Here is a 15,643-nt window from a genome sequence, read left to right on the forward strand (position 1 = left end):
TAAAATATATTAAAAATTATTTAGTAGGTTTGAGGATTCAAACATACAAAAAGTTATCTCTCAAAAGTTCAGATTCAATTACTCGGCCACCCCCAGCCCTAGGAACCCCGCGTTTGGAATCAAACTGTCCGTCTTGCGGAGAGGAATCGTCTGGTCCCAACAATACTCCCCCCCCATTCTTTTGTTTCCCTCCCTTCCTTAAAAATAAAACAAATTAAGGGGTACGATCCCCACTCCCTCGAGTTTGGTATCTATCAACTCGGCTCCTCTAGGCAAACAATTTTGGACCTGTCTTAAACCCCCCCTCCACCCTCTCCCCCCGTACCAGTTTTAATTTCACCGTGTTTGTACTCCATCAACTCGGCTCCTCAAGGCGAACAATTTGGTACCTGTCTTAAACCCCCCCCCCCCCCCCCCCCTCCACCCTCGCGTACACAACAATATGCTGCCAAGAACACCTCCCAAAACATCGATCCCGAGCACCCCTTCGCCCTCGTCTACTAATCCCACCGCCAGGCGGACTCTGGCTGAGATGCTGAGCCCCGCCTTCGACCGACCGATAAAACCACAACCAAAACCATCACCACCAGTTTCAGACAACTTGGCTATGGCCAAAGAATATAGGGAAACTGGCCTACGCGCACTAGCCGCCTCTCGCAACTTAAAAGGCGAGCTTAAAACAGCCGTAACGGAGGCAATCGAGGGTCTCTTCGGGGTCGTCAGACTCGCTGAACCCGCCACCACCACCCGCCCCACCCCTCCTACCCTTAAACCCCTCACACCATCGGCCAACAACAATATCGTCAACAAAAACACAGACACACCCAACGACACCACACAAATACAACTTCTGAACAAACTCGAGGCCCACTCTCGGTTGCTTGAGGAGAGCAGTAGAGCCCTGCAGGAGCACACTAGGGCACTAAAGGCAAGACCGCAACCTACACCCGCGGAATCACAGCCTGCGGCGGCGGACTCGCACAAGATATATCAATCTTATGCTAAGGTCACCTCCGCTCCCAAACCTCCTGCTGGCCCCACCATTGTGGTCTCTGGCGAGGGCCTCGATACAACGGAGCAGTTATTAAAACAAATCAGCCAAACCATCGACTTCCGACAGGGCGGATACGCCCCTACCAAGGTTTCGCCGCTATCCAAAAACAAAGTCAAGTTCGTCTTTGAAAAAGACGAACACAAAACACACTTTCTCACTAACTTACAAAAACAAAACACAATCAAGTCACAAGAAGAAAAGCGGTTGGACCCGATGATTATCCTCAAAGGAATTAAAAAAAACATAAACGAAACCGATTTAATAAACACAATAAAAGACCAAAACCCCACCCTAGCCGATCACACATTTAGTATCAAATTCAAAACAACGAACAGGAACTCTACACTTTATAACACAGTACTCAACACCACACCCTCTGCCTGGAAAGCGTTTGCCGACCTAGGCAGAGTGAACATTGGTATGCAGAAGGTCCACAGCGGCAACTTTTCACCATTTAGGCAGTGTCAAAACTGCCTAAATTTCGGGCACACTAAAAGCCGCTGCCCTGCCAACACCCCCACCTGCGCTAAGTGCTCTGCCAACCACCTTACAGCAGAATGCAAGGCGCAAACACCAAAATGCACCAACTGCTCAGAACACAACACCGTACACAAGACCAACACAGACACTCAACACCGAGCCGACTCGGAGAGCTGCCCCAAGGTCAGAGCCATGCGCGCCCGCGTTGAGGCCAAAGTCAACTACGCCTAACCACAATTACACCAATCATCAACACCACATATCAGGTTTCGCCGCTTACAGGAAACCTTACCAGACAACTCACAATACACATTTTAAATCGCATATCACTTCACATTCGCTCAGACACTGTAGTTGATTATGATCTCAACGCACGACACAGGCTCTTGGGGAGCCTCCATATACACATATGGCCTACACACATATTTTATACAAAACAGTTATTTCAACAAATACACACAATAACACAACACACTAAACCACACATATTGCACACTTTAATACATAGATTATCTTCACATCCCTCCCTTCCCCTAATTTACTCATTAATCCACTGCATACACCCTCTACAATCCCACTTAGATAATACAACACTAGGCTATCATCCGCCTTACTTGCGGAACTTCATTTTTAAATTTATCTTAGATTTTTACTTTATTTTAATTGTAAATACATTTAAATAGTTTATCATAATTTTAACGTTATACTTTTCTTGTTTACTTTTTTACAACAACAAATTTCATGTTTTATGTTTACTTTTAGCTCATTACTCTTATTTTTATATTTTATTTAATCATGGTTACGACGCTGGTGGTTGAGCGGAAGGGATTGTATCCAATAGCATGACCGACCCTCAACCAACACAACAGCGGCTATACCTCCTACCTGAGGAGTTTAAATTATTAAGTTCTGCGTGCAAGAGCTTTTTGTACTCTGCTCTATCTTAATCACGGTGCGGTTGGGGGCGGCTGAGAGGAAAAAATTGTATCAAATAGCATGACTGATACTCAGCCGCCTCAACCGAACCTACAATCACTAGCCTAAGTTATTAATGTGTAAGACGAACTAATTGTAATTGTACCTAATCAATAATAATTTTAATTTGTAACTTTTTTCTAAATTGTAATTTTATTAATAACTTACTGTAACTAATTTTAAGACCTTCTATCATATATACTTATCACAATAGTATTATCAAAAATGTAAGTCGTAACGACGCGGACTCTAAGCAGGTGGCTAAGCGAAGGTGAATATCGTATCAAATAGCGAAGCCGACCCTCAGCCACCTCACCTACCTTTATACATTTTTTATCTGAATAAAGATTCCCTCTGAAAAAATTATTACCTAGCTTAGCTTCCTCGGCCCCGGGGCGAGAGTCGCCGGGGAGGGAGGCTAACTATTAATTAGCAAAAAAAAAAAAAACACGAAAAAGTTGGAGAATATTTTGATTCATTTGGACGTAAACCTATTAGAGTAATAGCGGATTTTTTAAGAAGAAATTGTCGGGTATGGAGCTATAATACAGCTAGCGTTCAGGACATCTATTCTGCCTTTTGTGGGGAGTATTGTGTAGTATATTTGTACTACAAGTTCTGGGGTTTCAGCTTGGAAGATTACCTCAGAAATTTTTTGTATGACTCACCAAGAAATGATATGGCACTAGTAAAGTTGTATTGTAACATAATGCAAATAAACACATAAAACACGGAAATCATATTTTTAATGTTCAGTAAATCCTTTTCCCATCTATCCTGGTGCATTTGCAGGTAAATGCGCATAGTAATTTGCTATTTATGGATACGAAACTGACTCGGTGATTAGTAAATGAGGATTTGGACGAGACGTTACCTTTTATTATGAGGTGATTAGTAAATCGATTAATTTGCAACGTATAGCAAAACCTAACTTCGAAACAGAGAGAAATATCGCTTCGGGAGTGAGTGCTATCACTTATCACAGACTCAGCACGGTCTGTTTAGTGGGGAAAAAGACCAAACTTTTTTTTTTTTTTTAGGCGGGGACTGCCGCTGAGCCAGAAACACACGGGGGGTTAGGTTGACTGAGGCAGCGAGTGAGGCAGTCCCCGGGAATCCTTACTACTTTCGAGACTATTTCCAGGGATATAGCGATCCAAAACGCGACCGATCAATGTAAACTGTACGGTCGTCTGCCTCCGTAAGCGCACACGAGCCTCCATGTATTATTGTTTTGCCGTGGTTTTAATTCTAAAACCCTACGCAAAACGCCATAGAGTAGCCGCCTGCACCCGTTCTACGCCGGCGCCGAAGCAACGAACGCGCTGCGTCTACCCCGGCTTCCCACCAGAGGGTTTCACCGGGTGATGCGCATGCGCGGGAGTCGCTAAGGTGTCCAGGCAGTCCGCCGCCCGCAGTGTTCACAACCTGAAGCCAGGCAATTATCGTACCAGGGCCGAAAAATTATCGTACATGGCTAAAAATTATCGTACAACTCCGGAAAATGGATAAAATACTTTTAAAAATCATATAAAACGTGACAATAATATGTTGGAAATGATTTATGTTTAAATCTTGTAAATTTGTGTTTTTTAAATTGAAAAAATAATAATTCAAATTAAATATTCGTCGTATGGCAAGACCTGAGCGGGAATTGGACGAGGGCACTTCGAGTGTGATGAACGTGCCAACTTTTCGAATTTATAATTCGAATTGAACAACAGTAACAACCAATGAAAGGATTGCGCCATGAAGCAACGGCATGTGATCCTAATAAAACAATGAGGCAATAGATGGCACTAACATTAAAAAAATTATAATTATTATAGGGCTGTCTGTGAAATCATCAAATTTTTCATGAGAACGGAAATTATCGTACAATCTGCGTACGATAGTCGAGTACCATCGTACGTAGCTATGAAATTATCGTACATGTACGGTTAGCTTAGCTTTGGCGTCGTCTGACGCATCAGACGACACCAGGATCACATAGATATCAGCAGCTTTCGTCTTTACTCCAGGGTTTCCAAGGGAACCACCTCACCAATAAATATAATTTTTACACTATAATATCTGCCAAGTCGTCTTCTACGGACCAGACCTCCTCACCGCATCGACCTTCATCACCAGCTCCACCAGGAAGTAAGATTCCTGGTGATCGTTGTGATTGAGCGTTGGCACAACGCCGCAAGACGCGGCGATTACTAATTCAAATTTAAATGCGGCGTCATACGCCGCGATGACCGCGTCGCCGACGGTAGCTAGTCGGCCACCACTCACGCCCCTGCCCGCCGCGCCCCAGAAGCCAAAATATCCGCCCTTCGTCTCGAATGATAAAAACACTGATGCCGCCTGTTTTAAGTGGGCACTGTTATCTGCTTTATTTCCAATTCACAAAAAAATCGGATACGGTCATAAATTAAAGTTCGGTAATATAAAATATCCAGTTAAATTAAACGATATACACAAAATTCAAAGTGTGATAATATTAGCATCAATGGTTTTGGGTTACAATTATGAAGAAAGAAAAAGACATGCTATCGATGGGCCATTGTATTTTACAAAGAATAAAATACAGACTCACATAAATTTACAATATTTGATACATGGTAAATTCGATATTATTGGTCACTACCAGTCAGATAATGCTCCGGACCACTACCCAGTTCACACCGAGCCGATTGTCGGCAAACCGTCCCAGCACATGCGGCGTCGTTGCGCGCGATCTATCACACACACACACACATCACAGCGCGGCAGGTCAACCCAAGTGACAACTATGTGTCAGAAATGCTGTGCTCCGTTGTGTATTGGGACGTGCTGGGTCGAATACCACACGTTCGAGTCCTTGTGATTATTGCCAAATTTAACAAATTACTTTTTATTATTAAAAAAAAAATCATTTCAACATATCCACCTATAATTTAATAAAAAATAACAACCTGTATACGGCACAGTTTGTGGATGAGAACTCCCTTGGACGCGATATCGCAAACAGGTTTTCGCATGGCTGTTTGATCTCGGGATACAGTGTAGTTTGACATTTTGCGTGCGGGACGTCAAAGTAGTCAAGTTTCAAAATCCAAGAAGGCTATATATCTATGTGACTTTTGCTTACAATATTTCTCAACATCAGAGCCGTTTAAATAACCATCAAATAAATGGTTGCAGACATATTTATACACTAATACGAAGCGTATATGGGTATTTCTTATCAAATTTCGAAATTTGATTCCTGAGTCATTGCTGCTGAGTCACATGAATTAATTATGGATGTAACTTTTTTATTTCAATGCAAGCTATCTATACTACTATTATTAAAAAAGAAAACGTGATACCACTAATGAAAAAAAAAATATGGGCAGTTTGTTGCCCTGAAAGTCATTCCCTCACTTGTCCCTTAGTCCAATAACATTTACTATAACGCCTGCTCATCTCAAATAAAACAATATTTTTATAAATTAAATATTGTGAACATATTAGAAAGATAGTGTTATTGTTTATATAAACTTTCATTGCACTATGACGAATACGCATAAAAATATACTATTTTAAATTATGTCCCGCAAAATAAAATCATTCCCTCACCGTATTACGGATTTTCGATTTCTAATCGTATCGAAAGAGATTTATGAACGCAACCTTAAGTTTTTTTAAACTGGCAACACTCCCAAACGTTTCAATATGGCGATTTCTTTTTATCAATAGGTGAGTTAGTGCAAAAAAATATTACGTTCAAAATAGTTAAGCATTACGTTTATGGCGGTCATTACCTCACGTTACATTTATGTAAAAGGTATTTTAGTATATGTGTTTATGTTTTGTGATTTTTATGCGTTTTTGGGAGTAAAATAATATCTCAAAACGTTAAAATCAAATTGAGGTTATGTACCGGTATTTTTGTAGCTTTAGTTAAAATTCGTCATTCCCTCACGGTCATTCCCTCACTACATTCAGGAGTGAGGGAATGACGGTTGTATGAGGGAATGATTATACAGTATTCTTTTAGATTATTTTATTTCTTTCTTTCGATTTGTGCTTCACGGCATTTCATTTTAAACAGGTATTGTATATGAAAGAAAAATGGCAAGACAAAAGAAGTTGAGTGACTTAGAAAAGAAATTGAAAAAGAAAGAGTATGACAGAAAAAGGCGAGAAAAAGTGAAAAATAATACGGAATCTTTGGAAAAACTGCGGGAAAAGGAAAGGTTAAAATATATAAAGAAAAAAGAGAAGGGTCAGGTAAAATCAGTCGTTGCTATGAATGCTAGAGAGCTTAGACAAAAGCGAAAACAATGGAAAAAAAATAGTAAAGTGTATAGGGATAAAAAAGATATAGCACGCAAAGATTTACAAAGAGTACTTGATGATACACCTCCACAAAGTCCATCTGTTTTGCAGCAAAGTAGAGAAGATATAGCTGCTCGTAATAGACGTCAGATGCGAAGACGACGAGCTATTTTGTATGCGAGGATTGTTAATTTGGAAAAAAGAGTGAAGAATGCAGTTAAGTTAAGCGAAAAATACAAGAAAAGATATTTGAGACTGAAAACAAAAAATACTGATCCAGAATCTCCTACAACTAAAGTAAATACGTTCTTAAAGAATGTACAAGTTCCGGATCTTGTGAAGAAGAAGTTACTTTTCGGAGAAGCGTTATCAAAAGACCTAAAGACTAGTTACGATGATCTTGGAAAGAAACATGAAAACAAGAAAAAGTATTACAACATGTTGAAGCTGAAATCATTGCACAAATATAAATTACTACATGCAGCGAAACCTTTTTTTAAGCATGATACTTCAAAAAGACAAAAGCCTCGTAAAATAAGCGCCAAAATGCTGAAGGTAAAAGACGATGTAATTAAATTTTTGGAGAAAGATGAAAACACAAGAATGTGTCCAGGGAAAAAAGACTATCTTAAATCTAAAGAAGGCAAAACGCAACAAAAGCGTGTTTTATATGACACACTTTATAACTTACACCAAAAGTTCCTAGGCACAGTCAATTATAAGATAAGCTTAGCAACTTTTTGCAAATTCAGACCTTTTTGGATTACCTGGCAAAATGTGAATGAGCGAAATACCTGCAAATGCGTAAAGCATGCCAATATTGAACTGATGATATCTAAATTGCATGAAGTCAAAGCTTTGAAATTTAGTAGTGTGACTGCAGCTCTAGCAAGTGTAACCTGCAATGTGCATTCTACAAAATGTCTATTCAGGGAATGTTCAACCTGCAAGGAACGCACTTTAGAATACTACTTACCAATGCCTAATCAGTTGGTGACCTATCGACAATGGATTTATGAAGTCAGTTCATTTGAAAAGGACGGAAAACAAAGGTCAGTTCGTAAACCCGTCAAGAAAGAGTATAGGGTTAAATTGAAACAGCTTGTTCAAGATTTGGAAGCAGCATTACCAGTTTTTTTCCAACATGTTGGCACTATAGCACATCAATATCAAGCCATTCAAAATATAAAGAACAATTTAACAATAAATGACGTTCTAATTCATGTAGATTTCAGCGAAAATTATTGTTGCAAGTATAATGAGGAAATACAAGCTGTCCACTTTGGGGGAGCAAGACAGCAGATAACAATGCATACAGGAGTACTGTACTTGCGCAATGGTGATACAGTCAAACCTGTATCTTTCTGTTCTCTATCTAGCAACAACAGACATGACACAACGGCTGTATGGGCACACTTAAAGCCCATATTTGACTGGATTAAAACACGAAATTTACCTATTTCCAGATTACATATGTTGAGTGATGGGCCTGTAAATCAGTATAAAAATAAATTTATGTTTGAAATGGTGTGTCGCCATCTAAAAGATTTCTATCCAGAAATTACACACTTTTCATGGCATTATTCTGAACCTGGGCACGGTAAGGGAGCGCCTGACGGTGTCGGTGGAACCCTAAAAAGGACAGCTGATAAAGTCGTAGCAGAAGGCCATGACATCGTAGACTTGAATTCATTGAAACCCATCCTTCAGTCCAGATGTCCCTCTATTTTATTGTTTGAAGTTACCTCAGAAGATATTTCACTGATGGATGATCTCATTAAACAGTCCAGGACTATTCCTACATTCCGGGGAACACAAAACATACGCCAGTTCGTATTTTTTAATAAAACCTTACAGTGTAGAAGACTTTCGTGCATAGATTGCAAAGATGATTGTACTCACTATCATTTGGGATACTTTCAAGAAAACCAGAGTAATCGTTTTAACAAGATCCGCAACAAACACCCTCAAAAGTCAAAAGATATTGACACAATCAATATAGATAATGAGAATCACCAAGTATCTCTACCGTCTTCTTCGCGCATTCAAAAACCTACTGATGCTTCTGACAGCCATCTGATTGTTGCTATTGGAGATCATGTCCTGGTTAAATGGGGCAAGGCAAGTTATCCCGGAGAGGTTCTTTCTGTTTTTGAAGATGGTTTAATGGTAAGGTGCATGAAGCGAGGACTGAAGTTTTGGAGATGGCCTACGGTTAAAGACGAACAGTTATATAGCTGGGACAACGTTATACGGAAAATAAAGACGCCAAAGTTAATTAAGGGGGAAAATTACGTCATTACAGAGTTACATGACATTGCAATTAATAATGATGTTAAGACTGAATAATCTCTTATTTAAAATACCAAAAAATACATGTGATTCATAAAGACTAATCAATATTAATAATAAGTAAAGCTTAAAAATTAGTCTAGAGAAGATATTTTTAAGAGAAATGTTAAGTACAAAGTTTAAAAAGGTTAGTAGTTTGATCATTTGTTACCTACTGTTCTATTTTCTTTAAAAGAATTTAATTTTGTTTTTTTTTCTAGACTATAAGTACAAAGTTTTGAGTTACATTTGATTAGAATATGATACTTTAATGTTCAGTATAATAAAAGTTACATAATTTCATATATAATTATTTGTTTCAATATTATAAATATTTAAAAATCATTCCCTCACTCCCTTAATCATTTCCTCATTTAATTTATTTTTGAAACTCATTTTATATAGACTTTAGACAAAAATATGGAAGACTATTGCTCATAAATAAAACTCTTATAGCTACATTTTAGATTTCTGCAAAAAAAATATTTTATATCAAACAAAAAAAAAAAATTAATAATACCTGCAATTTCGAAATTTGATAAGAAATACCCATATACAATAACAAAAAATTGTGGGGCGATATTGTTTCTGAATGTAAATTAAGTTTCGATAAATTTCAACGTAAATTTGATGTTACCTTTTGTTATGTATGCGGATTTTGAGGCTTTTTAAGTCTCTTATGTTCAAACGATCCTCCAAAATGACACACAATAAATGTACAAAAACATAATTTGGATTACACATTCTACATTTACTGCTCATACGATAATAGACTGTCTAAATATGTAACATACTGGTGAAAATTGTGCTTTAAAATTTATGGAATCACTGAAAGATACTAAGACAACAATTTTTAAAAAATTGGTTTCCAATAAATTGCAAATTAAATATCACCAATACAGCAATATAGTAAGCAAATCTTATTATTAAGAAAGAGATAAGACTATAGAAAATACGCTCACACTTTAGGTGCAAAAAATGTAAAAGCTTTAAGACTTGATTCCAATTGCTAAAATTTCTCAGCATTTACTTAAAATAATTGCATTATTCTTCATCTTCATTATATTCAACGTTATATGAGGCTAAATACAGTCTCATGTTAGAGCGAGTACAAAATAAATTCACTCGCTACCTCTACAAGATACTGTATGGAGTGTATCCCTTGTATCCCCTTATGTACCCGACCCTGTTTGTTCTGGGTATGGTGGGGTACGACCAGCTACGCCTCAGAAAACAGGTAGCTGTGACAGTTTATATATTTAAAATACTTACGGGTCGGGTGCATAATCCGGATATAATGGAGAGACTGGGTCTACGGGTACCAGGTAGAAACCTGAGGCTTACGTCTAAGCTTTTGGATGTACCGCGCGCACACCAACTTGGTTAGCAAAGCGCCACTCACGCGAGCAATACAGATCATTAACAAAATTTCCATTGAGGTGGACCTATTTGTTTGTACGCTGGCTGAGTTCACAAGAGTTGCTTGCTATATTGTTAGTTATAAGATTTAGGAATTTAAGTTTAATTATTTAATGTTTGTATGTAGGTTAGTTAATGTGGGTAATATAATGGAATTCTATCGCATTAGTTGTAACTGTTAAGATAGGAATATTTACTGGAAATAAATAAATAAGTTATGCACAAAACAAACAACCCCATCTTGTGCTAATACATCAGTTGAGCAGAAGGTAACTAAAAAGAAACGTGTGTAACTAACGTACACTTTGGACACCACAACAAAAACTTCTTTTCGAAACACATTAAACCCAGAAAACCGCCAAAACGTGAAAACTTAAAAAGTCAATATCAAGATTGACTAAACAATAAAGATAGTTACATTGTCACCACCATACTTAGGACGCACTGTCAGCATCAATACTAAAAACACTTCAAGTGTTTAACTTTGTAAGCTTTTGATGATGTAAGGCACTTTGGATGTAAGGAGTTTATTAAATATATGATCAGTCTAATATCGACCACCGTAGTTATAGGGTCTCACATCGACCACCGTAGAATTAGGGTCTAGCATCGACCATAGTATAGAATAATTGTTATTCTTTTTAATAGTTTCCATTTTTTTAAAAATCTTTTGAATATTGTCGCGATTTGACTAGATTGTTTAAAAACGAAAGTGTTTATACAAACAATATATTCATAACAATAAGTATGGATATATTCCTGTATTTCATCTTAAAAACAAATTATTGTTTACTATTGTTACTTCAACCACTTTTATTGTCTTAACTCTGTTTAAGAATACAGTAATACCAGACTAAGGCCTCTTTTCCATTACACGGTTTCTCGCCGTGAAAATCTACGGTTAATTCGCCGCGTGTAGGCACGGTCGTCAGTGTGGTATGGATCACTATATGAGCTTGTCGACATGCACGGTGGCGCCAAGGCACGGCGCCGCGGCCGCGTGCGCCGTGACTGCCCCTCGGCGCGCCGCGTCTACGCACGGCGTGATTTTCACCAGTGTTGTATGGCAGTCTATCGGGGTGTGTCGACGGTGCCGGACGTACGCACGGATTCGTGACCGCTTATATACGCTGTTTCGCGATTTTATTATAAAATGAACATAAATCAAGAATTATTAATTACGTTGATTCAAGAAAGGCCTGTAATATGGGATAAGACCATCGACGAATATAAAAATAAGCGGCTTAAATATGATTCCTGGAAAGAAATATTTATTCATTTCCAGCCCACATTTGAAGATTTAAGTGGTGATGAGAAAAACAAGTTTGGTAAGTTACAGATATTTAATTATTAACTTTTTACTTATGCATAGTTGTTTTGATAGGAGAGGCGACCTTCGTTAGATACAAAATATTGTGCAAATCTGTTGCGAACTTCATTAGCCGCCAAACTTCCGCGAACTGCATTCGTGATAGGTAACTGGATTAGTTCCGATTTTGAATCAAGAGTGGACTCATTTTCACTCGCATTGTGAAACTGAAAGTTTTCCTGCTTATGTATAAAATTTTGCAAAACACAACATGTTTTCACAATATCAACTGCCAAATCGATGGACACATTCATTGGCCGGTGAAAAATTCGCCATTTATTGGATAAAATGCCAAACGCACATTCAACGAATCTTCGCGCTCTTGTGAGTCTGTAGTTAAATGTACGTTTTAATTGATCAAGCTGATGACCACCAAATGGACGAAGCAAGTGATAATGCAAAGCAAAGGCTTCGTCCGCAACGAACACATATGGCAAATCGTAGTCAATTCCAGGCAAACGTGTTGCATCGGGTAGATTTAATCCGTTGTTTGTTAAATTTTTCCAAAATGGGGTCTCTTTAAACACACTGGAATCACACTCCTTTCCGTAGGCGCCAACGTCAACAAATATAAAGTTGTAATCGCTATCTACTACTGCCATCAAAACTATAGAAAAAAAATGTTTGTAATTTAAAAACATCGAGCCACTATCAATTGGCTTAATAAGTCTGATGTGTTTTCCATCGACCGCTCCTAAGCACAGCGGGAAGTTGGAAGATTCTTGAAATTTGCTTGCAATGTGTAGCCAGTCTTCTTTAGATGGCATTTTCATATATTCTTTATACAGTTCTAACCAAATGTAGTGGCATACTTCACGTACGATGCAACTTATGGTTTTTATTCCAATTCTATAGCTGTAGTATAGGTCAGTAAAGGTATCTCCTGTTGCTAGATACCTGAAATATAAAACAAAACGGTTCAGGTTCAAATACTAAAACCCCATTTTAGGTCGGGGTCGATTCAGTTTAGGTCGGGGGTTTTCATAAATTTTGAATTTAATAATTATTATTTATTTATTTTCAGGGCAAATGGTGATGAAGAAGTGGACCAATATGAAAGATAGCTGGATAAAATATGACAAAAAAATTAATGAATGTAAGTCTGGTTCTTCAGCAAAAAAAATAAGAAAATATATGTTCTATGATGAAATGATGTTCCTAAAAAAAAATGTTGAGCATCGCAAGACCGATTCTAACATGACTGAACATGTTCATGATTCTAGCCTCAGTAATGAAAATTTTGATAGTGCAGTCCCGAATCAATCAAGCTCGGGATACACTGAACGGAGTGAGACGCAAAGGGCTAAAAAAAAAGAAAAAATGAACTAAGTGAAGTTGACATTAGGTTTATGAAGTTTATGGATTCAGCAGAACGAGATGAGAAAAAGAAAAGCCGTAGTATGAACTTTTTTATGGGAATCGCTGATACAGTTGACAAGTTCAGTGATGAAAATATGATAGACTTTCAGTTTCAAGTAATTTCAATAATTAAAAATATTCAACAAAGACAGTGTACTCAGTATATACCTACATCAAGAAACCAATGGGATCAAGGCCATCAAGGATATTTAAGTGGTACAGCATCCTCAAATGCGCAATCGTCAACATATGGATATTCTACAGCTGCTAGATCGAGCTATGGAATAAGTCGTCCACAGACGTCTTCTCATGATTTTGGACACGGTTCTGGTTTAGAGCCAATCCACTACCGACCCGAATCACAATTATCTGTACATAGTGTAAATGCGGAAAGTATCTCGGCAGATTCTCAAGTTTCTATTGAAGACGAATTCGATTTTAGTACCGCACTTGAGTAGCATTTTCAGCGTAGTGTATTTTTTGATTTACTTGTTCTTAAATTAATAATTATTAAAATTCAATTACATGTAATAATTTTGTTTGTGTGCAATAAACAATTTTAAACTAAAATATGTCATTTAATTTTGTACCTACTTACCTCAGAGTTACAGCCAATCTTTCTGCGGGCGATATACTCTCTCGCATAAAAGTATCTTGATGTTTTAATTCCTGGGATAATTTTTGGAGCAAGTTGTCGAATGTAGTTTTCTGCATTCTAAAATAATTGTAAAACTTGTCTTCATCTTCTCTCAATTGATTCTTGACAAGTGTATGAAACGCGCCATATTCCTCCCTTTTTTCTAAAATCGGATGTATCCAAAACCTTACTTCCCTTTTTTTTTCTATTTTCTTTTTCCTATATATGTAATAAGCAACTATAATCTTTTTTTTCGTAAGAAAATTCATGACGCAGCACGTCCTACACAGCCCGAGTAAAAAGCGCTACTAGCCAGTACTTGCCAATGTCTCGCGCGGTGATTTTGCCGTATCATGTACAAGCTAGCACGTTTTTTCAACCGTACGGCTTACACACCGTACGTTTGAACAACCGTGTAATGGAAAAGATGCCTAACGCGAATTCGGAGTTACGCGATTTAATTTTCTCGTCTATACGTTTTTTGGTTGAACAACGCGCAGTCAAAGTCAAGCGGCGGCGTTTGTTTCTGACTCCCCCCTCCCGCATTATATATAAGGTACGAAGAAATGTCTTTTGTAACCGTACATGAAAGAAAGGCCGACTAAATGTCCAATTCCACCTGTACCCGGTTTTAATGATTATGCACACGGGGAAGAGGTTGCTCAATCACCTGAGATTGAGCAACAAACGACTGACACATTTACACCTGAGGTTAGTCAACAAACAGTTGGTACATTGCCAACCACAACCTCCTCAGCTCAAACTCCAAAGCACCCTCAGCCAAAGGTTAAACGAGTCCAAAAAGCAACTGATGAAACACCTAATACTGTACTAATGAGTATATAATAGAGAGTAAAAATAATACTCCACCGCCGGACGACATCGATGAAGTTATGGCTGGACTTGTAACTACATTGCGATCTTTTACGCCCAGATAGAGGGCTATTTCAAAAGCAAAGGTATTTTAAATAGTATCTGACATGGAAATAGACATAATGAGCAGGCCATCAACGAGTTCTACGGTATCCACGCCATCAACATTTGACACTTATGAAGACAATACTCCTATGCCAGAAACAATACAAGATTTTTACCAAGGTTTTCAGCCAGACCTTACTGACGAAAGGGTTTATCGGCATTTAATAATATTCCAGTTTGTTTACACAATAATGTATAATTCTGTCATAAATCTCATCATACTCGAGACATACGGCTAGTTTTTCTTTAGGTGACAAGGCTTCCTTAAAAACTGTATCTTGTTTGGTTATCAGCAATTCAGTTTTGTTTAGTAAAATGTCAAACTGATACCGACTCATACGAAAATATATGAAAAATTTTTTTTTCATCGTCAACAAGTTCTTTATAGAGTGTCTAGTATACTTCTTCTAATTTTCTTTTCTTAAGCATAGGATGTACAGCCATGCGTTTTACTCTTTTTTTAGTTTTATCTTCTTCTAACAAATATCACTTTGTTGTGTGCTATGAGCGCTGCAGGCGGTTACATTCCACCGATGATTATTTTCCCTAGGAAAAGATTGACTCCACTGCTAGAAGATGTTAGAAGGATGGCTCAGCAAGAGCGCTTTACAAATGCTCTGACAACAGTTGGAAAAATGAAAATGTCTTTCCTGAATTGGTGCACTATAAGCATCACGTTAAGCCGCTTGTAGATGAACCCATTTGAATACTAGACAACCATGCTAGTCACATTTCTCTCGGTAATTCTAAG

General features: G+C 37.9%; 2 protein-coding genes and 1 pseudogene across 2 annotated transcripts; 2 read left to right on the forward strand and 1 right to left on the reverse strand.

The window, feature by feature from the left end:
• Positions 1-5,710: 5,710 nt before the first annotated feature.
• On the forward strand, positions 5,711-8,283 carry LOC123690387 (trichohyalin-like). The gene is made up of 2 exons (XM_045633847.1): positions 5,711-8,203; positions 8,266-8,283. The coding sequence occupies exons 1-2, from the start codon at positions 6,593-6,595 to the stop codon at positions 8,281-8,283; spliced, it is 1,629 nt and encodes a 542-aa protein (XP_045489803.1). The 5' UTR covers positions 5,711-6,592.
• Positions 8,284-11,401: 3,118 nt separating this feature from the next.
• On the forward strand, positions 11,402-13,876 carry LOC123690365 (annotated as a pseudogene).
• On the reverse strand, positions 11,879-14,183 carry LOC123690364 (protein ANTAGONIST OF LIKE HETEROCHROMATIN PROTEIN 1-like). The gene is made up of 2 exons (XM_045633748.1): positions 13,876-14,183; positions 11,879-12,815 (listed from the first exon to the last, which is right to left on the reverse strand). Exons 1-2 carry the CDS (start codon positions 14,181-14,183, stop codon positions 11,912-11,914), a joined length of 1,212 nt encoding a protein of 403 aa, XP_045489704.1. The 3' UTR covers positions 11,879-11,911.
• Positions 14,184-15,643: the final 1,460 nt, after the last annotated feature.

Source organism: Pieris rapae, chromosome 24, assembly GCF_905147795.1.
Source record: "Pieris rapae chromosome 24, ilPieRapa1.1, whole genome shotgun sequence".
Lineage (NCBI taxonomy): Eukaryota > Metazoa > Arthropoda > Insecta > Lepidoptera > Pieridae > Pieris > Pieris rapae.